The 27,710-nt window shown below is 35.6% G+C and overlaps 2 protein-coding genes across 4 annotated transcripts in view; one reads left to right on the top strand and one right to left on the bottom strand.

The window, feature by feature from the left end:
* The window catches only part of LOC106060110 (inositol-trisphosphate 3-kinase homolog), a 55,937-nt gene extending 40,278 nt beyond the window's left edge, over positions 1-15,659 (top strand). For all 3 annotated transcript variants that reach the window (XM_056013971.1, XM_056013969.1, XM_056013968.1), the window contains exons 3-12: positions 2,458-2,542; positions 4,140-4,292; positions 5,892-5,964; positions 6,648-6,783; positions 8,034-8,090; positions 9,458-9,511; positions 10,425-10,544; positions 11,031-11,137; positions 11,254-11,317; positions 12,659-15,659. In XM_056013971.1, the coding sequence (XP_055869946.1) occupies positions 2,458-2,542; positions 4,140-4,292; positions 5,892-5,964; positions 6,648-6,783; positions 8,034-8,090; positions 9,458-9,511; positions 10,425-10,544; positions 11,031-11,137; positions 11,254-11,317; positions 12,659-12,709 (900 nt within the window). In that variant the 3' untranslated portion in view covers positions 12,710-15,659. The remainder of the gene's footprint in view (positions 1-2,457; positions 2,543-4,139; positions 4,293-5,891; positions 5,965-6,647; positions 6,784-8,033; positions 8,091-9,457; positions 9,512-10,424; positions 10,545-11,030; positions 11,138-11,253; positions 11,318-12,658) is intronic.
* A 1,112-nt stretch (positions 15,660-16,771) lies between these two features.
* On the bottom strand, positions 16,772-22,412 carry LOC106060111 (eukaryotic translation initiation factor 1-like). Its single transcript, XM_013217898.2, has 4 exons — positions 22,234-22,412; positions 19,782-19,945; positions 18,606-18,737; positions 16,772-17,334 (listed from the first exon to the last, which is right to left on the bottom strand). The coding sequence occupies exons 1-4, from the start codon at positions 22,250-22,252 to the stop codon at positions 17,320-17,322; spliced, it is 330 nt and encodes a 109-aa protein (XP_013073352.1). The 5' UTR covers positions 22,253-22,412; the 3' UTR covers positions 16,772-17,319.
* Positions 22,413-27,710: the final 5,298 nt, after the last annotated feature.

Raw genomic sequence — 27,710 nt, 5'->3', positions numbered from 1 at the left:
AACCAGCGATTCTCAACCTTTTACTCTCGGCGACCCCTTTTTACAATCCCCCACTATGCCGCGACCCCCCCCCCCCTCACACACATACTGCAATAGAAGAATAGACAATAACAATCCATATTTTCGATGGTCTTACACGACCCCTGGCAAATCGTCAATCGACCCCCAAAGAACCCCTGTCAGTCTAAGCCATCGTAATTACTTGTGACTTTGTCCTGTCCTCACATCTGTCACACACACACACACACACAATGCTTTCTCTCTGATGGAGCTCTGCAGTCATTTCAGACATCAGTTCTATGTGGAAGTAGAACACTGTCTTGCACCAGTGTTTGAGCTTCATCACCTTGAAGTGGTGGATCATTTCTTTACCAAAAAAAAACCACCAAAAAAACTCTTTTCCGTCACTAATTTGTTCTCCCCCCCCCCTCTCCCCAAAGCTCCACATAATGGTGATACTGTCCATCCAAATTTTTGACATGGTCACTGTGGATAGCCCAGCGAAACTGTTGCAGATCTTGTATAAGTCTCCCCCAACTCTGAATGTTAAAGGCAGGACATGTCTTTAAAAAAAAAACACTGGATCTCAGTGGGAGCTCTATGCCTGGCCCCAGGGGCGTAGCAAGGTACCATTTCAATAATTTAAAAACAAAACCCGATTCATCCTGTAACTTTAAAATGTATTGGCCCCGTATATTTTTTCCCCTTTTAATTGTTAGTTTCCGCCCCTGTCTGTCACTGGCCAGTGTGCAATGAACTCCTTCCCGCCACCACTTTCTGGCCCAGTTTCTTGCCATGTGAGTTGTAGCCCTCCTTGCTGTTTCCAATGGGGGGCTCATCTCAGGTGGTAATGCTTAACAAACTTGTATACCATTAGCATTTAACTAAAGTCTGTTCTCTGACTTCCTATGTTGGATCATGACGTTGTTTTATTCTTTGATTGAAACAAGAACAAATTATATCATAATCTCATCAATTAATTCCTTCAATTGCCTACATTATAACATGTTCAAGATATGATTGAAGTAACATTATCAACTAAACACACCTAGATAATACTGTAAAAAGTAACAATATTATCAACTAAGCATAACAAATAATACTATATAAGTAATACTGTTATCATCTAGACAGAGGTAAATATTATAAAAGTATCACCTAAACATAATTAAATATTACTCGAAAGGTCCTAAAGTGTTGAGTGATTGAAAGGATGAATGAGAGGTGGGGGGGGGGAGGTGGCTTTCGCTAGAAGACTATGTGCAGTAAAAATTGTAGGGCACATACTATAACAAACACATACTATAACATACACCTACACATACTATAATGTACACATACTATAACATACACATACACATACTATAACACACATACTATAACGTACACCTACACATACTATAACGTACACATACTATAACGTACACATACACATACTATAATGTACACATACTATAACGTACACATACACATACTATAACATACACATACTATAACATACACCTACACATACTATAACATACACATACTATAACATACACCTACACATACTATAACATATACATACTATAACATACACCTACACATACTATAATGTACACATACTATAACGTACACATACACATGCTATAATGTACACATACTATAACATACACCTACACATACTATAACATACACATACTATAACATACACCTACACATACTATAACATACACATACTATAACATACACCTACACATACTATAATGTACACATACTATAACGTACACATACACATGCTATAATGTACACATACTATAACGTACACATACACATGCTATAATGTACACATACTATAACGTACACATACACATGCTATAATGTACACATACTATAACGTACACATACACATGCTATAATGTACACATACTATAACGTACACATACACATGCTATAATGTACACATACTATAACGTACACATACACATGCTATAACATAACATACACATACTATAAGGTACACGTACTATAAGGTACACAACTATAACATACACATACACATACTATAATGTACACATACTATTACATAACATACACATACTATAATGTACACATACTATTACATAACATACACATACTATAATGTACACATACTATAATGTACACATACTATAATGTACACATACTATAATGTACACATACTATAATGTACACATAATATAACATATATATACTATAACATACACATACTATAACATCAACATACCATAACATACACATACTAAAGCATCAACATACACTTACTATAACAACATACACATACTATAACAACATACACCTACTATAACATAACATACACATACTATAACATACCCATACTATAAATTGAATGTCTTGACTAGAATGTGTTAAAATGAATGTCCATGTCCAGAGATCTGTAGACTTATATCTTCCCAATTCCTGTTTCTCCCCCTGCAGGCAGCCTTAGATCTTTCAGTCCCAGCAAGCAACTTACTGGTCAAGAACAGAAAGAATGCCTGGATACAGTTGGCTGGACATCCAGGTCAGTTCAGGAGACTTTTTATTGGCCCATTGGATGTTCCTTTACTATAGAGTTAGAGGGTTATGTCTGTAGCTTAGTTATTGAAGTCAGTATTAGACTGTATGATTTTAAGTGCTTGCTAGTTTAAACTAGTGGAGAGTTGGATCATTCAAAAATAACAATGAGTTTCCTATTGTTCATTTATTTCATAAATAACTTTTTTTTTTAAAAATAATTCTACAACTTTTTATGAAATACTTTTCTTTAACATCTACTTGAGAAGATTCTAAAAAATTCAATAACATTTTGATCAACCTAAATAGTGCTATTGAAACAAATTCTAGTTATGTAATCTGATATAAATAGGTCTGAAGAATTTCAAGTACAATATAAAGGTCTATCAGTTTGATATATTAGTCTAATATAGAGGTCTGTCAATTTGATATATTAGTCTAATATAGAGGTCTATCAGTTTGATATATTAGTCTAATATAGAGGTCTATCAGTTTGATATATAAGTCTAATATAGAGGTCTATCAGTTAAATATATTAGTCTAATATAGACGTCTATCAGTTAAATATATTAGTCTAATATAGACGTCTATCAGTTAAATATATTAGTCTAATATAGAGGTCTATCAGTTTGATATATTAGTCTAATATAGAGGTCTATCAGTTAAATATATTAGACTAATATAGACGTCTATCAGTTAAATATATTAGTCTAATATAGACGTTTATCAGTTAAATATATTAGTCTAATATAGAGGTCTATCATGATATTAAGTCTAATATTATATTAGTCTATCAGTTTGTAATGTAAGTCTAATATAAAGGTCTGATATAGCTCTGTGTTATCTAGTGTAAGGTCGTGTTCATCCTTTGGTGATCCTGCTGAATCTAGATTGTAAACATTCAAGCATGAGATGATCTGTTGCTTTGAATAGAATTCAGAGAACACAGTTCTAGTTTAGATTATGGACTAATTTCCTAACTCAAACTTCATTTGTGGAATAAACTGGCACTAAGATATATCATGTGAGGCGCTGTGGCTGAGCCGTAAAGTGCTTGGCTTCCAAACCGGGGACCGGGGTTCGAATCCTGGTGAAGACTAGGATTTTTAATTTGGGGATCTTAGGCGCTTCTGAGTCCACCCAGCTCTAATGGGTACCTGACATTAGTTAGGGAAAAGTAAAGGCGGTTTGTCGTTGTGCTGGCCACATGACTTCCTTGGTAACTGTAGGCCACAGAAACAGATGACCTTTACATCATCTGCCCTATAGACCACAAGGTCTGAAAGGGGAACTTAACTTTACTTTACTTTAAGATATATAATGACATAATATAAAGAAATGAAATGATTAAACCCTCAGGAAAAAATGTTGTAAAGTACAAATGTACAACTGACTCTCTGAATCCTCTTGGATGATGGACCAGATCTGACCAATCAGATCAGATCTTCTGATATAATACAGATGTTACTTCAAAAAAGATCACCAATCAGATCAGATCTGATCAATCAGATCAGATCTGACCAATCCAATCAGATCCTTTCAGATCCGATACAGTGTCTTTTAAACATAAAGTAGGAATTAATTAATTTTTTTTTTTTTCCTAGGTTCCTTTGCCCCAGCGGGTCCCAAGACTATATGGAAGAAACGTCTGGTGAAAGAAAACTATGAAACTCTAGCCTATCAAGCTTTGTGTGAATACCAGCAGTCTAAAAATATTATGCCAACATTCCATCGAGAGGTGGAGTTTAATGGAGAATGTATCCTTTGATAGTCCTGAGCTCAAACCCATTTATCATTGTCACATAACATAAAGCAACTGTTGCATCAAGTTTAATTTTAGATTGTATTCCGGCAGTGCACGGCCATTTAGAATAACAAATTATTAATGCTTTCATTGGTTGAATGTTTGCTTCACAAGGTCGTGTTGACAAGTTAATTCCAGACCTTAAAAGGAGTGGTGGAGAAATTCAGTGCACTAGAGAGGAGATTGGTTGTTTCCAAATGCGAAGAGACGTAGATGGAAAAAAGTATTTAAATAACGGATATATTCAGTTGGGAGCTTGAACGACGACAGTTAACTTGTTTCATGAAATTGTATTGTACAGTGTGAATATTAGTTAAGTGATTCCTAGTTCCAGAATTACAGCTTTCTATTTATTGTTTTGTTTGTTTGTTTTACATGTTTTCGATGTTCCTTCAGAGTTGAAGATAGTTTAGTTCCTAGTCCAGACCTCCCGCAGGACGATGGGGGATGGGAGCGGACAGGGTTTGAACCCTCGACCGCCGATAAATCCGAACGACAGTCCAGTGCGCAAACCACACGGCCAGGCAGCCTTCCATTGTTGAAGGATCTCAGTTGTTGTAGGATTGTTCAGTAATTGTTTAAAAATGAGAAATCTTATACTAAATTATAATATCAGAAACGCATTTTCTGATCAACGCAATCTCATCGTATCATCTGGCACTCTAACTGTATCCTAACATACAGCCTCAAATTTATAACGTCACAATCTTATCTTATATAATACAGACGTTACTTCAAAAAAAAGAAGGTGATTACGTCCTACGCGTCTTGCATTTAGTCATGCATATTAACCAGTGACTTAAATTCTGCCAAGTCATTGGTTTTCCTGGCTAGCTCAGGCAACCCATTCCATGCTCTAATCGCACTAGGGAAGAAGGAGTATTTGTACAAATTTGTCCTAGCATATGCGACGAGGAATTTGCCTTTACATCTTACAGTCTCACCCATTTGGACTGTCTGGTAGAAGAAAATGTATAAGTGAAAATGTAAATTCTGTTTTTTAACTAGGAGTTAGCAAAGAAAATATTTTGATGATTCTTTTGATGTTTATGTACCGGAGTATTGAGACTACATTTTCAAACACATTTTAATTTTTTTTTTATATAAATACTGTCTCAACAATATTTTTATGTCAGATTTGGAACTATTTAATAAAAGCGTAATTTGTATTTTATTTTACAATAGAAAATAAGTTACAAATAATTGTTCATAGCATTAACTTTAGCCGGGAAGCGTGGTCGAGAGGCTAAGTACGCTTGAACTTGGCTTGGCTTGCTACCTATGATGGGGGCTCGAGGTTCAGTTGTGTTTATTGAGCGCCTAAAGGCAGCAGGGAAAACCATATTGCAGATACCCCCCTCCCCCCACTGGTCCTCAAAAGAGATTGAACCATAGCGCTCTGAGCATGCCATAAGCATGAAAGTAGCGCTATATAATAATAATAATATAATTTATTTATTTATATTTGTTGTTATATGTTTGTATGAATTCATTGTGAGGTCAATCTTTCAGAATATGTTGTTGTTTTTCTTCCTGAACTCGTATTGTCCAGATTTTATTGAAATAGAAGATTTGCTACATCACTTCAATGACCCAAGTATTATGGACATCAAAATGGGCACCAGGTACGTTGGACTGCTCTGGTTGTCAATCTGTTCAGGCCCTTTGAAGCCAACCTATGAAGTTGTGGGCGAATATCTTTTAACTTAATTTTTTCCTGGAAGTCTAAGATGTAATGTATACAAGACAGTAATGCACTAAATGGTTGAAAAACTTCCTTAAGGAAAATTATGATATATTAAATAATTATTAAATAATGTATATCTCATGTGGTAGTGTCCAGTTTGTTTTGTTTTAAGCTTCTATTTAAGCATAATATATTCACATAAAGTCTCTAAACAAAGAGCCTTTACACACAATTTTTCAAACAAAATATTAATCTATTTTACTAAACCTCACATTTTTGTTTCCCACTAAAATAACTACTTTTTTTTTTAATGGATTCTAGAACCCTGTTAAGATTCATTGGATGCATTAAAGAAACAGAAATCTTTTTTATTAATAGCATGAGCATAAAAAAAAACAAGCAAAGTACTATAACAGAATTGTTATGATAATGATAAAGACACATTACTTGTTTAGTTCATTGATTAACATGCATGACTAGATTGACCTGGGGGAACCCGTAGGACGTAATCGTCTTTTTTTTTTGAAGTAAAGTCTGTAAGATATAAGATAAGATATATCGATAATATAAACCATGATGTGGTCATAGTTTCAACTCAATTTTTGTTTCATCTTTTGTCAGAACATTTCTGGAGGTGGAAGTGAAGAACCCAGTACTGAGGAAAGATTTATATGAGAAGATGGTGAAAGTGGACCCCAACGCCCCTACAGCAGAGGAGAGAGCCCAGGAAGCTATAACAAAGTTACGCTATATGCAGGTAGGGTAGATACAGCCGGCCAACTTGTCCAGTGCTTGGCCAGCTTGTCCAGTGCTTGTCCAGCTTGTCCAGTGCTTGGCCAACTTGTCCAGTGCTTGGCCAACTTGTCCAGTGCTTGGCCAACTTGTCTAGTGCTTGGCCAACTTGTCCAGTGCTTGGCCAACTTGTCCAGTGCTTGGCCAACTTGTCCAGTGCTTGGCCAACTTGTCCAGTGCTTGGCAAACTTGTCCAGTGCTTGGCCAACTTGTCCAGTGCTTGGCCAACTTGTCCAGTGCTTGGCCAACTTGTCCAGTGCTTAGCCAACTTGTCCAGTGCTTGGCCAACTTGTCTAGTACTTGGCCAACTTGTCCAGCGCTTACTTGTGGAATTTTTATGCTATATGTATGCTCAGTGTGCTCTGGATCCTTTTTTGTATATTCCTGGGGAGAATATCACACTTTCAACAAATATATATTCCTAGTAGAAAGTTTTCTTAATACGCAAAATATCCAGGACATTTTTTGTTCAGTAGTAAGGAAAAGTTTTATTTATATTTTAGTTTAGCCAGGTAGATTCTCATTGCACCTTTAGTCTCTCTTATGTTTTAACATTATATTAATTAAAATTATTACTATTAGTATTGCTTGGCCAACTTGTCCAGTGCTTGGCCAACTTTTATGCTCTATGTATGCTCAGTGTGCTCTGGATCCTCTTTAGTAAATTCGTGGGGAGAGGGAACATGTGGGTGTTTTGTTCCTGTGCTGACTTAAGAATCTTAGGAAAAGCAACTCTGCTCAAGACGGAACTCAAACCTTAGCCCACGTGATGGGTAAGCAGGTTTTGATTCTCAGTCACACTTCTAATAGAGGTCTTGTGGCTGAGTGGTAAAGTACATGGCTTTCAAACTGGGGTCCCTGGTTCAAATCCTGGTAAAACTTTAGGGCAAATTTGAGTCCACCCAGCTATAATGGGTACCTGACTTTAGGTGGGTAAAAGTAAAAGCATTGGTCATAGTGTTGACCACATGACACCCCCATTAATTGTGGGCCACAGAAAAAAATGACATTTACATCATCTGCCCTATAGATTGCTAGGTCTGAAAGGGAAACACACAGCCAGCAACTCTACTTTTGTGAAACATATTATTATTATGACTATAATCACTACATATTAATGGTTCAGATCCACTGATACTAAATAGTAGAATAGAGTACTCTCTTGTTATCAACTCGTATAAATTGCTTTCAATATTCTGTAAACTTGACTTTCAGTTCAGAGAACATGAAAGCTCTACAGCAAGTTTAGGTTTCAGAATAGAAGCCATCAGGGTAAGTAGCCAATACCTTGGCCTTCATGTTGTCTTAGCATTAAGTGCCAGTCAGTTCCCCAGCCTTCATGTTGTCTTAGCATTAAGTGCCAGTCATTTCCCCAGCCTTCATGTTGCCTTAGCATTAAGTGCCAGTCAGTTCCCCAGCCTTCATGTTCCCTTAGCATTAAGTGCCAGTCAGTTCCCCAGCCTTCATGTTCCCTTAGCATTAAGTGCCAGTCAGTTCCCCAGCCTTCATGTTGCCTTAGCATTAAGTGCCAGTCAGTTCTTCAGCCTTCATGTTCCCTTAGCATCAAGTGCCAGTCAGTTCCCCAGCCTTCATGTTGTCTTAGCATTAAGTGCCTGTCAGTTCCCCAGCCTTCATGTTCCCTTAGCATTAAGTGCCAGTCAGTTCCCCAGCCTTCATGTTGCCTTAGCATTAAGTGCCAGTCAGTTCCCCAGCCTTCATGTTGCCTTAGCATTAAGTGCCAGTCAGTTCCCCAGCCTTCATGTTGTCTTAGCATTAAGTGCCAGTCAGTTCCCCAGCCTTCATGTTCCCTTAGCATTAAGTGCCAGTCAGTTCCCCAGCCTTCATGTTGTCTTAGCATTAAGTGCCTGTCAGTTCCCCAGCCTTCATGTTGCCAGTCCTTACATTTAGAATCTTTGCGCTAAGTAGGGAAAATAAGGTGACCTTAATCTTTATATGGGGCGCGGTAGCAGAATGGTTAAGCATTTTGCTTCTGAACCTGAGGTCCTGGGTTCGAATCTCAGTGAAGACTGTGATTTTGAATTTTGGGATTTTTAGGGTGCCCCTGAGTTCACCTAACTCTAATGGGTACCTGACTTTAGTTGTAAAGATGGTTTGTCGTTGTGCTGGCCACATAACACCCTGTTCGTTAACTGTTGGCCAAAGAAAAAGATGACCTTAACATCATCCGCCCCATAAATCGTGAGGATTTACTTTCGTGGAATTTACAAATCGTGGAATTTTACTTTACTTTTTTTGATATCTTTAATAAGTGTTTTATTGCTGACTGTCGTATAACAAAATATTATAATAGTTTCACGCTGACGCACTTTAATTTCATCACAGTTTCTCTCAGCTAATTGTGCAGCCTGAGAGTTAACAATTAAAAAGTAATTTTAACACATTTGCCTCTTACATTGATATCACACTTTCAACAAATATATATTCCTAGTAGAAAGTTTCCTTAATACTCAAAATATCCATGGCATTGTTTGTTTAGTTGTAAGGAAAAGTTTTATTTATATTTTAGTTTAGCCAGGTAGATTCTCATAGCACCTTTAGTCTCTCTTATGTTTTAACATTTTGTTAATTAAATTATTACTATTAGTATTGTTACTGTATTTCTTCTTCTTCTTCATCAGATGAGTGGAGAGCCTCCGAACACAAATTTGAAAAAAGTCAGAACAAAAGAAGAGGTAAGATCGTTGATCTAGTAAGCAAAGAACATTTCAATAAACCCAGCTCAAAAAAACCCAGCTCATTTTTATTAGTTGAGCTGTGGCGATAAAAAAAAAAAAAATGTTGCCCAATGTCTGATGTGTTTGTTCTTTGCTTGGATGTGAGACATGTTTTTTTTTTTTTAAATCTAGAATGCAACTGTCATGGCCTTGACGTTGATAGACATTGTGTCATCCTGACCTGGTAGTGTGAATCATGGGCTGTTGTCTGGTTGTGTGGTGTGCTATGAAATTGCTATTGCAAATTTGAACCGTGCTCTCTTCCATTCCCAGGAGGGTTGGACTAGAATGCGTCTTGGTCAAGACGTACCCGGGTACGCTGTTCTGCCTCATCGTGGCACCCGGGTGGAAACGACCATTAGAGGAAGGGGTTAGGCTAAATGAAACAAAACTCCCGTGGGGTTCCACGGGTAGGTGAGAGTTTACCCATTGCACGGAGCGGAGTTGAAAGAGAGCCCTCACGACCCTGTCGATAATCCATGCGCCGTTCCTCAAGGGACCGTTTACACTAATAGCAAGTCCTCCACAGTTAGCTTGGTACAACATAGGAAAATGGCGGAGGATCCCGGTGCACTCGGCCTTCGGCCATGTCTAGCCCATGCGCCCGGGGGCCAGATACAGCAGAAATAGCGATGCTTTACATAGGCATTGACTTGGGTCTCTTCCAGACAGAACTGTGGTTCACACAGGTTTTTTTTTTTACTGTTTGACGCTCAAACAGGTTTTTTTTCAAGAGCTCGAAGAGCCTTCGGCTCAGCTCTTAGACGATCTAACGGTCAAGATGTACAAAGCAAAGGAAGCAAGCTAAACCAGCCTTTGCGCCAATCTGTGTATTTTGAAGTGTTAACCTATGTGTTATTTTCCCCTCCAGGTATCATATTTCATTGAGACATTTGTCAAAGGACATGAAGTGGTCATCCCTTCACTGCATCAGCGGCTGTGTGATATCAGAGACAAATTCGAATCCATTCCATTCTTTCAGTCACATGAGGTGAGTCTCTTCTAGATTTTTTTCCCAGTTACCTTCAAACATTTTCTCAAACTTAATCATGCATTCCTCATTAATCTTTGGACTCGAGGACAAGCCTTATTATTATTATTAATGTATTCTATGGCACAGTTTTAGACTATAATCTCTGTCGCCTCGAAAGTTATGTGGGAATTGCAGAAATAAAAGAGTTATCTTTCCATGACTTTTTCATTGCAGTGTTCCGCTTGGTTGGGCTATGAATATATATATATATATATGTAATATATATATATATATATATATATATATATATATATATAAATATAGATAGATATAGATAGATACAGATATGAAAACTGTATGCAACTTGTAGAGATGTATTTTGATCTCTGTGGACATCATTCTGAGTCATTGTCTATGACTGTGAAAGTATTCAGTATGACTGTGAAACTTGTTCTGTTGTTTTTCTAGTAATTCCAGGGTTACATCTCTTTAAAATTGTTTCAGATCATAGGAAGCAGTTTACTGATCATGTTTGACAGCAGCAACCATGCTGGTGTCTGGATGATTGACTTTGCTAAAACAATTCCAGTGGAGAACACCTTGACTCACAGGTCAGTAGTGAAATGGGAGAGCCTCAATAATATGGAAACAAAAACTGCACAGTATCTAATCCAATATTTAAAATGCCGGAGTCTCCATTAATCTGACCATTGTCTTGCATCCACAGGGAACCATGGGAACAGGGTAATCATGAAGATGGCTATCTGACAGGACTGGATAACTTGGTTGAGGTGATTGGTTACATTTTGTTTCATACAGATCTTATCTTATCTTATATAATACAGACGTTACTTCAAAAAAGAAGATGATCTACTCACATTATATTTTAAATGCACATAAAAAGCTTTACTTCCTTCTTTAGATATGATATGTCCTTCTATTTCTTAATACGGTAGCAGATCTGAGATCACCAGAAAGAAATTTTTACAAATCAAAGAGCATAAAACTAAAATGTTATTTAACCTTAGGCCATTATTAGAATATGCATCCTCTGTTTGGGATCCCTCGACTCAAGAAAGCATAAACTTTCTATCCTTCAGGATAGATGACTTAAAAGTTACTATAATCTTGTTCTGAATATGGAATTGTAATTTCATCATTGAAGTTATTTTGTAATTGTGTTCTACACCTTTTGTGGCTGGATTACCTGCCAAGTTATTTACGTATTCAGTACACATAATGTCTGCTGATGAGTGTGCTGCTCTGTGTATTGTAATGTTTGTTGTGCTGTTAAGACATAAGCTTTACACGGGACCCTGACGTTCGCGTTATCTACAAGTTACAATATAAAAATGTTACAATGGTGACAAGCACGTTACAAGCTCCTTAAATTTTACCATCCAATGATTTTTTTTAGCGTCACTGATCATAGATTCTACAGCTTCTATCTTGACCCTGCATCATGTTTATGCAAATCAAGGTTATCTCAAATGGTCTGCCCTATTTTCTATCTTGACCCTGCATCATGTTTATGCAAATCAAGGTTACCTCAAATGGTCTGCCCGATTTTCTATCTTGACCCTGCATCATGTTTATGCAAATCAAGGTTATCTGAAAGGGTCTGCGCTATTTTCCCATGCACAGTAACGTGGTCTTAATGAGGTCAGTTGATTTCCTGCTGGTCAATCGCTATTGTCTCACATGTGACAGAACACTATTTTTAGTTTTCTTTCAGTAAGTTAGACAAACTGTTCAGATCAACGAGTGTGACAACCTGTCCTAGAATATTTAGAATGTATTGCAGTCTAGCAGTTCTTAATATTTGTATGTTGCGTCAGATGTTCCTTCAAAAAGGAATCCTATCACAAAACTTCTGCACGGCACTAGGGAATGGAAGCAGGAAAGTTCAAATTTGGTTGGAGCCATTGTAACAAACAATCTGTAGTGCATACCACAGTGACATTGTTTGTCCTGGACTGCTATAGATAAATTTAACCCTGCGCCTCATTGTTAAATAAATGCTATATTTTTTTAGTGGTCAGCTGTTGGCCCTAAGACCACAAAATTCTGCTTTGAACTAGATCTATATATCTTGTTTTGTACTAATTTGTATTGTCTGTATTTTTTTTTAGATATTTGGTGAGCTGTCACAAAAACAACAGCAACAAGGGGAGGCAAGTTGATCTCTGAAACCAAAATTTACCAACCACTCAGTTTTAGCTCCCCTTTTGTTAGTCCAGCTTCGTGTGAGACAGACAATGCAAGCTTGTCAACTAGACAGAATTGTTTTGTATTAGATTTGTTTTGATCTATTTTTTTTTTTTAAATTATAATTCCATTTGTTAACAATGTCATTATATGCTCTGTTTATTTTTATATTGGCAACACCTCATAGAAAACGCCTCATTTGACAGCACATGACATTTGACAGCCATTTAACCTCACAGCTACATAGTGAGACCAATAATTTCCGAACAGGAAAATATAATACCAGTCCCAATTTTTTTGGATATATGTGACTAAAATTTTATTTTTTTAAATTATTTTAAGACTTAAAAAAACATATGTGTTAATCTTTTTCTTGATAATTTCATTCGTTTCTGACTTAAAGTGGACAACCTAAGTGATCAGCATTAAAAGAAGAATTTTACTTCAAATTGGTGCCAAATTAGTGTGTTTTCATAAGGCCTTAAAGAACTCAATCAAAATCTGTTGTCTGATCAAATTATAGAAGTCATTTGCTTATTAAGATGTTTAATGTCAAAAGATGTAAAAGTGATTTAAGAACTCGTGTCAATTTTTGTTTTCTTTTTCTGAAGATGGTGGCAAGCATTGATTATAATTTTTTAACAGAGTCTAGTGCCAAATAGAAATGTGCTTAGTTCTTTTTATAATAATCTGATAAAAGTCATATTATATTATAGTTTCTTAAATTTGAATATAAAATGGAGCGATCAAAGTACAATTATGTTTTTATAAACAGAAAGTTTTATTATCTACAACCAGGGTGTTATGTAGATTGATTTTTAATTAGTTATTTGGAAATATTGCTTTTACTTGTTATGTATGTTCTGGCTACCAACGTATTAGTCTGCTTTCAGAAATTATATTTTCTATATAAAAACCAATTTTAAATGAGCATGCTACAAGAGATATGGTTATCCAGAATTAATTATTTATGCTTTAGATTAACCAGCTGTGCCAATGTGAAAATTGTTTCAATGTGCCTTTATTTGGCACATAACTTTCCTCTCTCCCTGGCCACTTCGCTGGTGGCTTGGCTTGGTGGAGTTTCATTTACTGTTTGACAGGATTCATTATGAAAACTTACTACTCGTGGTTGTGTTGGCATGGGGCTTGAAGGCATGATGAAACTTGAGTTTTGCAGTCTAATTATGGTTACCAGGCTGGTGTCTGGTTACTATTAAGCTACCACTCAAGTGGATGTATTGTACACTTTGTGTTGAATTTAAAATGTGTGACTTCTGTTCGTGAAGTTAGTGTGTACATTGTGGGTTATGTCCCTTGTATCTTACATCCTGGGCAGTATTTTTGTAGTTTTTTGTTTTTAAATAGTAGGTGACGCTAGTGAGCGGCTAGTGAAAATAAGGTCATAATTTTTTTTCTTGCTTTTTAGTCCTTTAAGGTTAGGGCTCATATCTTTGTTGTATCAAAGGAAGTAGTTCACACTGGTGGCCATGATCTAACTTTAGGTATCCTCTACTTGGTCAAAAGGACTGATGAAATTCATATGGTAATTGATGTTAAAATATATACTGGTATTTATATATCGAATATTTAATTTATTCTGAAATTTATGTTGGTACAATATACAGACTGCACCAAGTGTGTCTTGTCCAAATCAGTGATTCTCTCAACAGTTCTGGGTATTTTCTGGCACAAAAAAAAATAATTGTATCTTTAGTTAACTTTAAAAGTGAAAATGTGAATTTCTTCTGGGTTGGTTTTTTTTTACTTTGCTGGCCTCACCTCAGGAAAAATACATGAGCTTAATCCTAATTGTGTAGAGGTGACAGAATAATTATTTGTTTCTTCATTAAAAAATTAAGCTAGCTTCAAGTTTTTTCCAAAAGGTCCATTGCTAGATCATAATTGCAACATTTTGTTGACTGTTTGATTTTAAATTTAAGTGTTCCTCTGAGACATGACGATTTTTTTTATTTTTCATGTAACCAAAGCTGGAGAAAAGAAAACATTTTTTTTTACCAATTTTTTAACTTGTTGCCTTTTACAGTGTGGTTGTATATATTAGTTGCCGCAGAAAATTGTATTATCCATGTTGACAAAAGTATCTGTGCTGCCATCTCATTATCACTGTTAGGGTCCATGTTGAAACTTAAAGGGAAGACTACTTATTTATTAGGCATCACAGCACTAACTACTCCATGTACAGAGTTACATAACCTTTTTAATGTTCACCACTAAAAGCTTGGAATGTCCCAGTGCCAAGCAAGTCTCTGGGAGAGCAATTCAGAATCTGACATGTATTTTGCTTTTATTAATTGTAATACCTTTAACAGGGTAGTTTATCATTCAGATATGTCACTGACCAAATACTTCTTTGTTCTCCACATCCACATAACAATGTCATGAATACCTTTGGTTAGTTTTAGTCAATAGGAAGAAATCAAACTGAACTCATTGTACCGGTACTGCAGATGTTGATGTGATCCCAACACATCATTGTACTGCGGATGTTGATGTGATCCTAACACATCATTGTACTGCGGATGTTGATGTGATCCTAACACATCATTGTACTGCGGATGTTGATGTGATCCTGACACATCATTGTATTGCGGATGTTGATGTGATCCCAACACATCAATGTACTGCAGATGTTAATGTAATCTTAACACATATTATTCTTGAACACACAATTTTTCTGTTTTTGCAATGCACCGCTAATTACTGTGTCTAAACTTAGTGTTGACATACTGAGTAGTGTTTTATTTCAGCCATTTTAATTGCCTGAATGTCTTCTGATAGAGAGAACGGAGCTTTGATCTTTGGCCAGTACACTTGTCGCTAGAGATTCAAATATTTTCAAATGTTTTCATGTTTGTTTCTTTTTCACAATTTCTTGGTTTCATTAAACATGAAGAAAAGATTTTTTTAAAGTGTTTTAATTTTATTTGTATAAACACTAGTAGGATATGAGCCCCTGCCTGTGCGGCCTTAGTTGGGGTATTACTAATCCACTGGATTGAATTGAGATCTGTCAGACATGGAGAATGTTTCCTTCTTATTTATTGTTAAAATTTTACCACAGAGATAGCAGTAGAAAGTGAAAATGGGGAAAATACTTACCCAATTTGTTAAAAAGTTTGGTACTTTTTGACTATTTTTATGCATTCATATATATATAAGCCTTACTTTCTTTTTACTATAGATTAACTAAATAATTATTCCCCCCACAGTATCTTGAAGAATTATTTTTGACAGCAAGTCATGTTTTTACACTATAATCCAGCCTATATCTCTTTGCAGTATTGAGGGGTTCCTCCAAAATGTTGGTGCCAAGTCTCCAAGTCACATCCTAATACTTGGCCTACTTGTTGATATACCACTTTTTACATATAAACAATTTAATTTATATAGCGCTGTTAATAAGCGAAATGTAGGATCAAGGCGCTGTGATGACATTATACAAACATAAACACGAGAGCTAAAATGACAAACTAAAAAACTAATCTAAAAAAAAACATTAAAAATTTTATTTATCTTTTTTATTAATTTAATGTTTAGCACATAGAGGTCAGCTAATTTCAAGGCATCAGATATGGAAGGGTTAATATATCAGTGGCTAGGCTGAGATAAATTGTCATAGAAGGCCTGAATACTGACCTGCCATGTCGCAACCTGTGGGCAGTGGTCTAAACTGCCTAGAGGTTGTGACATGGCTGGTCAGTGTTCAGGCCCTCTATGATGATTAGTCTTGGCTAGACCATGTTCAATAAAAAGGGACATTACCTATTCGTGACAGTTTTGTTAGTTAAAATATTTAAGCCAATAGTTTTGTATAACCTTGGATGAAGGCTTATGATGTTATTAAGAATTTTTTTTTTTAATATATATTTTGAGAGTTGGTTCTGAAAACATTTTTACACTGCAAAGCTGGCCTATTAGACATACTGTACAACAAGCCAAATACATCAAACATATATCCAGTTCAATACATCAGACATACACTAAGTCCAATTAAGTAAACACAACTAATGATCCAGGGTTGCATTGTTTAATTGAAACCGTTGAACAGTCAACCAATAAACCAAATGAAGTACTCCACCCACCCCCAGACTAAATGATGTCACAGATGATAGCACATGGACAGACATCTCTTCACCCGTCGTATATTGACTTTTTTGATTACAATGTTTTCAAAACATTACATACAGAACAAGAAAAGTGGATCCTTTTTAAAAAGAAATACTCCGAAAACCCTAAACCTAATAAAAAATAGCCAGACTTTTAAAATCTGCAAAAATGAGCAGACTTGAGTATGTTGACCAAACAGAAATGTGAAATTTTTTTTTTATATCAGATACATGCGCAGATAGCAATGTTGACAGAGACACCCGAAAACAAAAACATCCCTTAAAATACACACACCATTCAGCAACATAGTATACATATATATGTGTAGATACATAATGTATCATTCAAATGACATCTATATACATATTGTGATAGTAACATTTCCTAGTGTCCATTCCTAGATATCTGAAGTTACTCTCAGCTCTACACAAGACATACAAACATCACATCCAGCTTAGAAACCATGAACCTGGAAACAGAGTACAACTATAAATACTTAGCAACAGGGAGGGTTTATTGTCAGCTTAAAATTAAATAGTAAATCAATTTTAGATCGCCCACAGGGTGTCTACATAGTCATGTGGTATGTGCTGTCAAATTTGAATGTTCAGAAGGATTTTTTTTTTACAGTAAGAATGTGCCAAGCCTTACACAACAAACTGAACTGTATGGATCATCAGCTAAATAGGTTTTCAATTAGGAAAGTTAAATTCCAATCTATATTTTAAAGTAGGAAGAAAATCTCTCACTCTCTCTTTTAATGGATCTCACTTACCAATGAACATAAAGTCATCTCAGTAGGTTAATCTAGTTGACTATGAGATCTTAGAGTCATCTCAGTTAATCTAATTGACTATGAGTTCTAAAGTCATCCAAGTCAATCTAGTTAACTATTGGTTCTGAAGTCATCTAAATAGTCTAGTTGACTATGAGTGGATAAGTTTAGTTGCTGCATTTTTTTTATTTGAAGGAATAGTAAACTCAAAAATTTTAGTTTCTTATTTCTAATACAATAAGTAAACATTTGATTCAAATTTTTATAAGTCAGACTTGTATCAGGGGCAGAATAGTTTGTAAAATTTGATTTGCAGATGCCTGCTCTCAAAAATGATGGATGCTATTGGATACAAGCATGCTGTGTACTGTCAAGTAAAAATACCCAAGTAGCCTTGTAGTACACATTTACCAAATCTTTCGGTTCAGAAATGCACTTACAGAACAAGCACAAAAAAATGTTTTTTTAATAGAGAAAACATTCATCTAACCAAAATTTAATTTTCAGAGCAGGTATTGGCTATTCTTTCAAAGGATGCAAGCCAAGGAGTAATACATTTTATATTAATATTTTTTTGTTTAAATTGAAACAGTCAAGGCAGATATTTCAAGTCCCATGAATAATTTTTCAACAAAATGCAAAAGACAACTTGTGAAAATGTTAAAAAATAAATAAATAAACACATAACTACTGCTTCTGCTCCCGAAACATGACCAACTGTTATCTGCTTGCAGACTGCATAAGCTGATAACCATTGATAACATATTTTCTCATGACATAGCCTCCACCATGTGAATGACCAGGCTCTAAGTACTGGTTTAGGTGGCCATTCAAAAAAGTGCTGCTACATACTCTTTGGCTCTGCTGATTCTTAGAGAATGGCTGGCTAATTACACATACACAGTACAGTGGACAAAACATAATGTGCCGAAGTAAAAAAAAAACAATTCTGTCACTGTACTTACTTTAATCTGTTCGTTCGTGGCGATGCCAACTTTGATGAGCAAACTGCGGATGTGCTCTCTCTGATCACCCTGAAGCTGTATGACCTCGCCATACTCGGGATGTTCCACTACAGTGCCGTTACATGCAAACTCCTAAAGAAACAACCCCAATAGTAAAATATAAAGACAGACATTAGAGATGAACATCACTATACAGTTCCAAATCACAATACTTATAATAAACAACGTTTTGAAGGAGAAATAGAAATGCGCAAAATCTGTTTCTAAGAAGGTGAATGTTTTCTACTTGGCCTGGCTTGGATAGAATACTGAAGCTACAATGAATGAATGTCATAGGTATATTAAATATATAATTATGACAACTATAAAACATCCCTACAAAAAGTTATTTTTGATTAACTTATAGAAATCTCAAAGGGCACACATTTCATGTATTAAATGAACAAAAATGAAATTTTTAAAGTATGGACCATTACTGTAGTTAATATCCCTTAATGCAGGTTGTCATAAGTTTAAATTTCCCACACTCAACAAACTAAGTAAAAAAAAGGTGTCACAGTCCCCAGTACATCAGCAATCTGATTTCTAGTAACCAAGCCGAATAAAAAGTAACTAACGGGGTTTCACTGTTATTATAACAACTAGAATACTTTCAACATTACTTAGAAAGTTCACAAAACAAATTATTTTTTTATGACATTAAAATACTTGTTTTTATGACTGACATTCAACCTAAACCATGGAGTATCATTTCATTATAATTTTTTAAGCAAACTGTGTGCTTAGAACCAAATGTTATACTGACTTAAAAAATTTAATTAATTATAAGGTGTAATTTGTAGTCATGTACTAAAAACAATATAATTATAAAAATTGACTTAAGACATAATTACATGTTAAGCCTAATAAAAATTTAATTAATAGCACTAAAAAAAAAAAAAACAATTAACATTTTACTTAAAGTTATATTACTGAACTCTATTATTAAAAAACAAAGTATAACATCTGTGGCCCAAAGTATTAATTTTGTTTAAAAAAAAATTAAACCATAGATAACATTTTTCAAGTAAATTTCCATAAAATTTAAAGAGAGAATGATTTTTTAGCAGGGTTACCAATGAAATACTAAGTACTGTAAAGTATACAGGCACAAATACAAAAAAATATTTACTAAACCTTTTTGGCTGCTTTGACGATCTTTTTAAAATCATATTTAGGGTCAACACCTTGCACTGTTGTCAACGTCTTTCGTCCGTTTCTCTGCTGGATTCGAATGTGAATAAGAGAACCCTGGATGCCAGGTGCCCCTCCAACTCCTTCGCCAGTGTCTGCAAACGGATCTAAACAAAAAAAAAAAAAATGCCATTTAAGTCTTCGATCAAGAAAAAAAATATATGGTTAATTACGCATTAAGTTGAACTTTAAAAATAAAATGATTTTATAGTTATTGCATATTTCTAATATCTATACTATAAAGTAGAATGTAACGCTTATGTATGTGCCGAATAGAAATCAAAACCGTTTGAAAGACCAATCTTGATAAAACTTGGCATAACTGTTCTTTGGGTACTAACTTAGACTGTAGTGTATGTATTGTAGCCCTAAGACAAACTTAAGAAACTCAAAAAAAAAAAAAAGATTTGTTTTTCTTAAGCATTTTTTACTTCAGTGCAACTCTATTCTTAATATCGCATGAATTCAGGTCAATTAGCTATCATAATATTTTTTATTCATAAATTCATGCATTTGCTTTACTTATAACATTATTATTTTCTTTAATTGTTTCTAATGCACTATATCAGTGACTACATCAGCAATACGCAAGTTAAGACTCGCGGGCAGCGGGTAATATCTGTCTAGTACTAACTTGAATCGTAGTGTATGTATTGTAGCCCTAAAACAAACTTAAGACCCTCAAAAAAAAAAAAAGTTGACCAACTCTATGAAAGCATTATAACTTCATCGATCTAGGCCATGTTTACATGAGAAAAGATTGAAAGGATCTAGATCTAATTTTAAGAACTACACTTTGCGTAGATAGTTTTTTTACTTTGACACATGAAAATACAAAATGTAGTCCATGGATTTCATTATTGCAAATTTGTGTTTCAAAAGCATTTTTTTTTACATAAATTGGTTCCTTACATATGCGAATTTAGAATTCCTGACGTACATTCTTTCATTAGACAATGCCATAATTATAGTCCATTCATTTCATATTTTAATCAAATTAACATTCAAATTTGTTTTTCTAAAGCATTTTTTACACATTTGTTAGCTAAAGCTGCAAAACCATGTTGAGATATATTCATTCATGAATCGCGCACTAAAAAAGGTCACACATGCGCAGAGCAAAGCCTTCATGCAGCGCAGAATGAACTCTATCTAACCCAATATTTAACTCTTGATCTAGATCTATGTCTAACTCAAGATCTACTTTATACTTTAACACATGAACATACAAAATTAAGTCTATTCATTTCAAATTTTAATCAAATATATGTAGGCCTAAAAGCAAATGTTTTATTTGAAAAAATGGATTTAAGTCAATTAGCTATTTTGATACCATTTTTTACATTTATGCATACTCTTTACGAATAACATTATTATTTCGTTTAATTGTTTACAAAACACTCTTTAGTATAATAATAATAATATAAATATATATATTCTAGAGCCACTGTAGATCTAAAATATAGAGCTAGAGGTCTAGACTGTCACTGTCAGACTCTCACGAGAGACAGCTTTTGAGACAGCTCTGTCGATTTATCTGCCCAGTCTGGTTTGGCGAAGAAGACGAAAGGCCGACCAATAGTTCCTACCACAGGATTGGCTAGCAAGTGTATTAATACAGCCAATAATCAGATTAATTCTTACTATTTTTACACATCCGTAAACTGTATTGGCGGCTTCCTTTGCCGTTCGCATTGATTTTTTTAAGTTAGCCAGTTATAGGTGAAAATTTCAAAATGTCAGACGGTGAAATTGATGAAAGCATACTGACTGAATCTGATTTTTGATAGCCCTAATAATTTAATACTGAGAGCAGTATTTAGGAGGGTTTTAGATTTACCACTAGTCCATCTATGATCCTCTAGATCTAGTACTAGTGTTGACGATGCCCATCCATGGACTATGGTAATATGGTTTAGAGTTAGGGGTGAGGAGGAGCTGGATAGTGAATATGATGCTAGGGTCCTAGTCCTAGGGATTAGCACCCCATTGATAGTGATACTGATAGAGTAGACAGTAAAAACAGTAGACTGTTTTATGTTTTTAAATTTTTATGATTACATCAATTAATTTAGTGCAAATATTTGTCAGGGAGACTAATAAGTTAAATAAGTATGATGCCAACTTTCTAACCAACAAACAGCTCATAAGAAGATCCTTGGGTCATAAACAGGTGTCTGTCACTGACACACTGTGGTCAAAATGAAGACATCTATTTATTTCCATGATACATGGGGGGGGGGGGAGGGGGGGGTTAGTACTAGTAGGATAATCCGATAATGATCATAAATTGTCATTATAATGTAAATGAAATATTATATATAATGTGACAGAAAAACCAAAAGCCTTGAAAAGGGTTAATCATGCATGATATTCTTAGTTCTAGATTACTTACTAAAAAATGTATTATCCATTTAGATTTACTTTATATTGAAGAAAAAGTGAACTGAACAGATTATGCTTATAGTTCTATAAGATCTAATAATAAAACTTTAATTAAATATTGGTAACTAGCCCACGTTTATGTGATAAACACCAGGCTTATCGTCTATAAAACTTGCAACCGGAAGTTGTAACCTACATTTAAAACTACCCATTAAAAATATTCAAAGGACTTTTACCTGAATCAAAACTTTGTATTTTATAGAAACCCACAGACCTAGATCTTGAAACACCATGGCAATACTGAAACATAATTATGTACACAAAAATGTAGTCTATAGATCTAGATAGTTTTAGAATTTAGCAACACAATTTTTTAAATAAGTTTAAGGATCTAGATCTGGATATTAATCATATACCTAAATATCAAATTATTGGTATTGTTGAATACTTTGAATGTTAATTACTTCTATATCCTAAGGGACCTAAGCAATAGAATATTATTTTGCACTCGAGTTAGTTAGTAAATGATGTGTAATTAATTTAAAATGCCTAGTCACAAAAGCCTAGCATTACGCCTCTTAAGTTTGCCTACTCTACAATATACAATCCAAGACGACCTGTCCTTAGAACTGCCAGGTCGTGTGGTATTGAGACCATTCGTTTTAGATATAGGCCTAAGGATTCGTCTCGGACCTCGGTGGTATGCGCACTGGACGACTGGACTGTCGTTCGGATGGTCTCGATTATCACGGGTTACCTTGAGCTGATTTGTCAGTTAGAACCTAGCAGAAGAGTTATGTTCTTAATCGTTTAATATGTTATCAACAATCATTATTTATTGAATGACATTGTATCACCAGTATGTCAAATAATTATTCATGTCATCAATGTTTTTATCATCTGATTAGTTTCATAATAAATTACACATAATGGATGGCTGCCTGGTCGTGCGGTTTGCGCGCTGGACTGTCGTTCAGATTTATCGACGGTCGAGGGTTCAAACCCTGCCCGCTCCCATCCCCCGTCGTCCTGCGGGAGGTTTGGACTAGGAAGTAAACTATCTTCAACTCTGAAGGAACATCCGAAACATGTAAAACATTTTACAAACAAACATAAATTATAGCTTTTATATGGCGCTACTTTCATGCTTATAGCATGCTCAGAGCATGGTCCAATCTCATTAGTGGGGGGAAGGGAAAGGGGTAGGCCTATCTTGGAGAAGGTTTTTCCGTGTCGATCCTCGAGCCCCCTTCTAGGTAGCCAAGCCAAGCCACGTTCAAGTGCACTTCGCCTCTCGACCACGCTTCCCACTAATTCCCATAAATACTATCCCCTTCATGCAGTGTAACATTCATCGTGTTACCGTTTCTTCGCGTGTATTACCCGCACACGTGTTTACCCCGCACAAATGGGCAAATTATGTAAACAAAACAAAATCGTACAACCCGCACCCTTACATACTCCCGCACGTGCAAATAATAATGACATGGCGTAAATTTCATGACAAAATGACATGACGTGAATAACCTGACGTAAATGACCTGGCGTGAATGACATGACGTAAATGACATGATGTGAATGACCTGACGTAAATGACATGACGTAAATGATCTGACGTAAATGACATGACGTGAATGGCTTGTATAACCCGCGGGTTATGTGCGCGACAGTATGGTAAACCGTTAAACGTACATCAGTGAAACATTCAATGATTGCACAGTCAAGTGTCACTTATTACTTATTATAGAGTTGAAGCTAGGTGCTGAAACAAATGTGATACATACACATATATTAAACATAAATACACAGCAGCACCAGGGACCACGTTTTTAAGAGAGAAAGTTCGCTTGGTGCGTTATCGCTAGGCGGTGGAGTCGTTTCCAGAGTCACTGGTTCGAGCCTCGGTCGGCGCAGTCCCTTATTTTCGTAGCATTTTAATTCACTACGTTCTCTCTTAAAAACATCGTCCCTGGTGGCTGCTGTTCATTTTATGTTTAATATATCGTTATATAATGTTATTACTTGGTAGAATGTCAACCGGCTCCTCTTACCACCAAAGCGAAAGCCACATTAACCTGCAACATATGTGGGACTGGAGTGTCTCTCTCAAAATAGGGCTCCACAGTCACATGAACAAGTGCTCTACGAGAGTCGCTGCCAACAACAACAACTTACAACTATTACAATGTCGGGGGGGGGGGGGGGGGGGGCTTGGCAAACGAGCTATGCCTTAAAAATCAACCCTGAGTTACTTCTTTGCTCAGGTCTTCCCAGTAAAATTCATCACACTCAGACAGGGTCGATCTTAGAAGGCCACTGCAACTTATGCGGCCGCTGTGGGCCCCACACTTTCATAGGCCACGCGCGAATTCTAGGTGAAAATTATTAACATAAACAATTTTAACTTATTATTAAAGGGTTTCTGGAATTCTCCTGAAAATTGTAAAATATACGAAAAAGTCATGACAATCTCCTGAAATTATTAAGATCTTCTGAAAACTGATGCAAATCTCCTTAAAAACAGACAAAATTGTTATTTCTGGGTGTCCTTCAGTATGATCCTACTAGCAATAAACAAAAAAACGGCATTGTCAGCTTTCATGTAATAAAAATGATATAATAAGGCGAATTTGACCCAAAACAGGAAGTTCAAATTCTTTATTTACTTTAATAGTCACTGGCATACAAATATAGATCTAAATCTCGATCTCTTTAAAAAAAGAAAAGCAAAACAAAAGTGATCTTTTGCTCGTCGATAGAAAATCTCTAAAGGCAGATCTGAATGTTTATCAACTTTTTGTTGGAAAACTGCTATCTACTGGAGATGGCTCGTAAAGTTAATTTGACAGTGATTTTTGTACTTAGCAAAGTATGATTAAAATGAAAAGACGAATTTATTTTCTAATACAAAATCTTAATTTTCACTTATTATTGTAATCACAACTCAGAATAGGCCCCGCGCAATCAATTTCGCATAGGGCCCCGCAATCTATAGGACCGGCCCTGCACTCAGGCAACGCTGCCTGCGTTCGCTTATTGTTGAAGTCCGAGGAAGAACGAATCTACAAAAGCGATCCTCTAGCGGACAACTTGGCCAGAAACACTGGTCGCACGGACCTCCGGTTTGTAGATTCAATCAAACGGGATCTCGAAGCGGTGGGCATGAATGTTGGCTACGTCGAAGATAAAGGCAAGGGCCGCAACTATGTGGTGAAAAATTGGTGGCAAAGAAATCTATGGACAGGGGAAAAGCGACAACCCCAACCTGGAAGAAAATCGAGCCGAATGAAAAGTGGCTGGTTTCTCTACCGCCAAAGCGAACTTTACCTTCGTTCCAGGTAGACAAGAACACTTTACAAATAATAATGGGAAATTAAAATGGGGGGTTTAAGTTGAACAGGGGGTGATAATTATAATGTTAAATTATCCCTTAGAATTTTGTAGAAAAAAAAATTTTTCGTATTGTCACTGAAGGGAATGAACTCTTCATAACAGAGCTCTTCAGTCACATGAAAAAAATGTTTTCCACCAAATGAACCATAGTCGTTCTACGGCTGAAAGAGGCCAAGAATTAGCCGATTTTGGTTTAATTCATGGATGCAATTATTGTGTTGATGCTGTGTCATAGCGCGCAACCAAAGTTCTATAGTATTCTACAACACAGGCCATCCACATTGGACTCATTAGTCATTTCTTTCACAGTGTCCAGTCTTCTTTTTTTTTTTTTTTTTTGTCTCAGGCACCCCCATGTCTGTGTGTTCTCGTGAAACAAACTGAGAGATTATCTTGGCCTTATGCAGTGTTTGTTCCATCTCACTGGCTGTAAGTCAGCGGTTCTCAACCTTTTTTGCTCGGCGACCCTTTTTTACAATTTCCCCACTCTGACGCGACCCCCCCCCCTACAGCAATAATAGAATAGACAATAACAATCCGTATCACAGGCTGAGAACCCCTGCTGTAAGTGGACAAAGCTGGCGTTAACAACACGAGAGTCAGTTTTGTTATTTATAAATTAATACATTTGTTTTATGCATTGTAAATTATTGGCTACATTTCTATTTTTTTTTAGTTATTATTATATTTAAAATAATGAAAGCATAATAAAACCTAATAATATGAAATAGATTATTATTTATTCATTATTTTGTCGTATGCTCACTATAAACCAGTGTAAGGGGAGGTAAATAACGGGCTGTGTGTAGAACGTAAATCCACAGCTATTTCCCCTAGATTGTTCCCGTGTTTGAGTTTCGGTGAAGGCATGGAATTAGAATTTCGTTTTTTTTTTTTTTGGACAACCAATTTTAATGAGTATCTAACAGGGGCGGACTGGGTATCAAAATCGGCCCGGGCATTGCCATATAACCCGGCATGCCATATTATATGTGTAAGTCTATTTCTCTTAAAATATATACAGTTTGATAATGAATAGGAAACTGGATATATTCTTGCGCTGGATTACGTAACATAATGTATAAACTTCATAGAATCCTAAAGGTTGATGGTAAAGTCATTGGCTAAAAAGAACAAACCCCATTAGGGCAGCTGTTTCACACAACCATCCATAAAAAAGCTAAAAAGATTATAGAAATAAAAAAACACCCTTTGTGTCAGGATTTTGTGATTTTACCACAAAAGAGATACAAGACACCGATAGCAAAGACAAACAGACATAAAAACTCTTTTGTTCCCCTGGCAATCAAATCATAAAATAGAATAGATCTGATATAAACTTTGTCACATGTAAATTATGAGTGAGTCTGGTGTGAATGTACTTTTTTTTATAGTTACAATGTTTTGTTTGGTGTAGCCTAATGCATAAATTGTAAGACAAATTTCCTTACGGACAATAAAGATTATTATTATTTTATTTATACATGTATCTAGTCTGAAAACTGTCGATATTGCAATAGCAGCCTTAATGAGTTTGAACTGAATATATTATTACATGTTTTGGAAACTTTTTAGTATTACTCATAGATTACAGATGTTACTTCAAAAAAGAAGATAATTACGTCCTACACATTTCATGTGTCAATCTCGTCATGCATGTTGATCTGTGACTTAAACTCTGCTAAGTCGTTGGTTTCTTGGCTGACTCAGGCAACCCATTCTTATTAAAGATAAGAGAAAGCAGAACGGTTAAAGAGGCACTCACTTAATGTGATAAGCTCTTGCTTCATCATAGTACATTCATAAAAAAAAAACGCGAATTTTATAGGAATATACCATGACCTATTATTTACAGGGCCGGATTTAAGTATGTGGGGGCCCCGGGGCAGGATTTTTGTGGAGGTCCCTACACTTTTTCAAAAGCTTTAATAAAAATCCACTAATGAATTAAAAAAAAAAACTTATTATATCTAAAAACATGCTAAATTTAACCTCACTTTCCAGTTTTTTTTTTACTTTTATTAACCTTATTCTAGTTTTAAAAAGTGTAGAATTTTGAGTGTGTGGAGGGTAAGGCCCTTTGAAGACGTATTA

This window comes from Biomphalaria glabrata, chromosome 16 (genome assembly GCF_947242115.1).
Source record: "Biomphalaria glabrata chromosome 16, xgBioGlab47.1, whole genome shotgun sequence".
Taxonomy (NCBI): Eukaryota; Metazoa; Mollusca; class Gastropoda; family Planorbidae; genus Biomphalaria; species Biomphalaria glabrata.
This window is presented reverse-complemented; position numbering and strand designations above follow the sequence as displayed.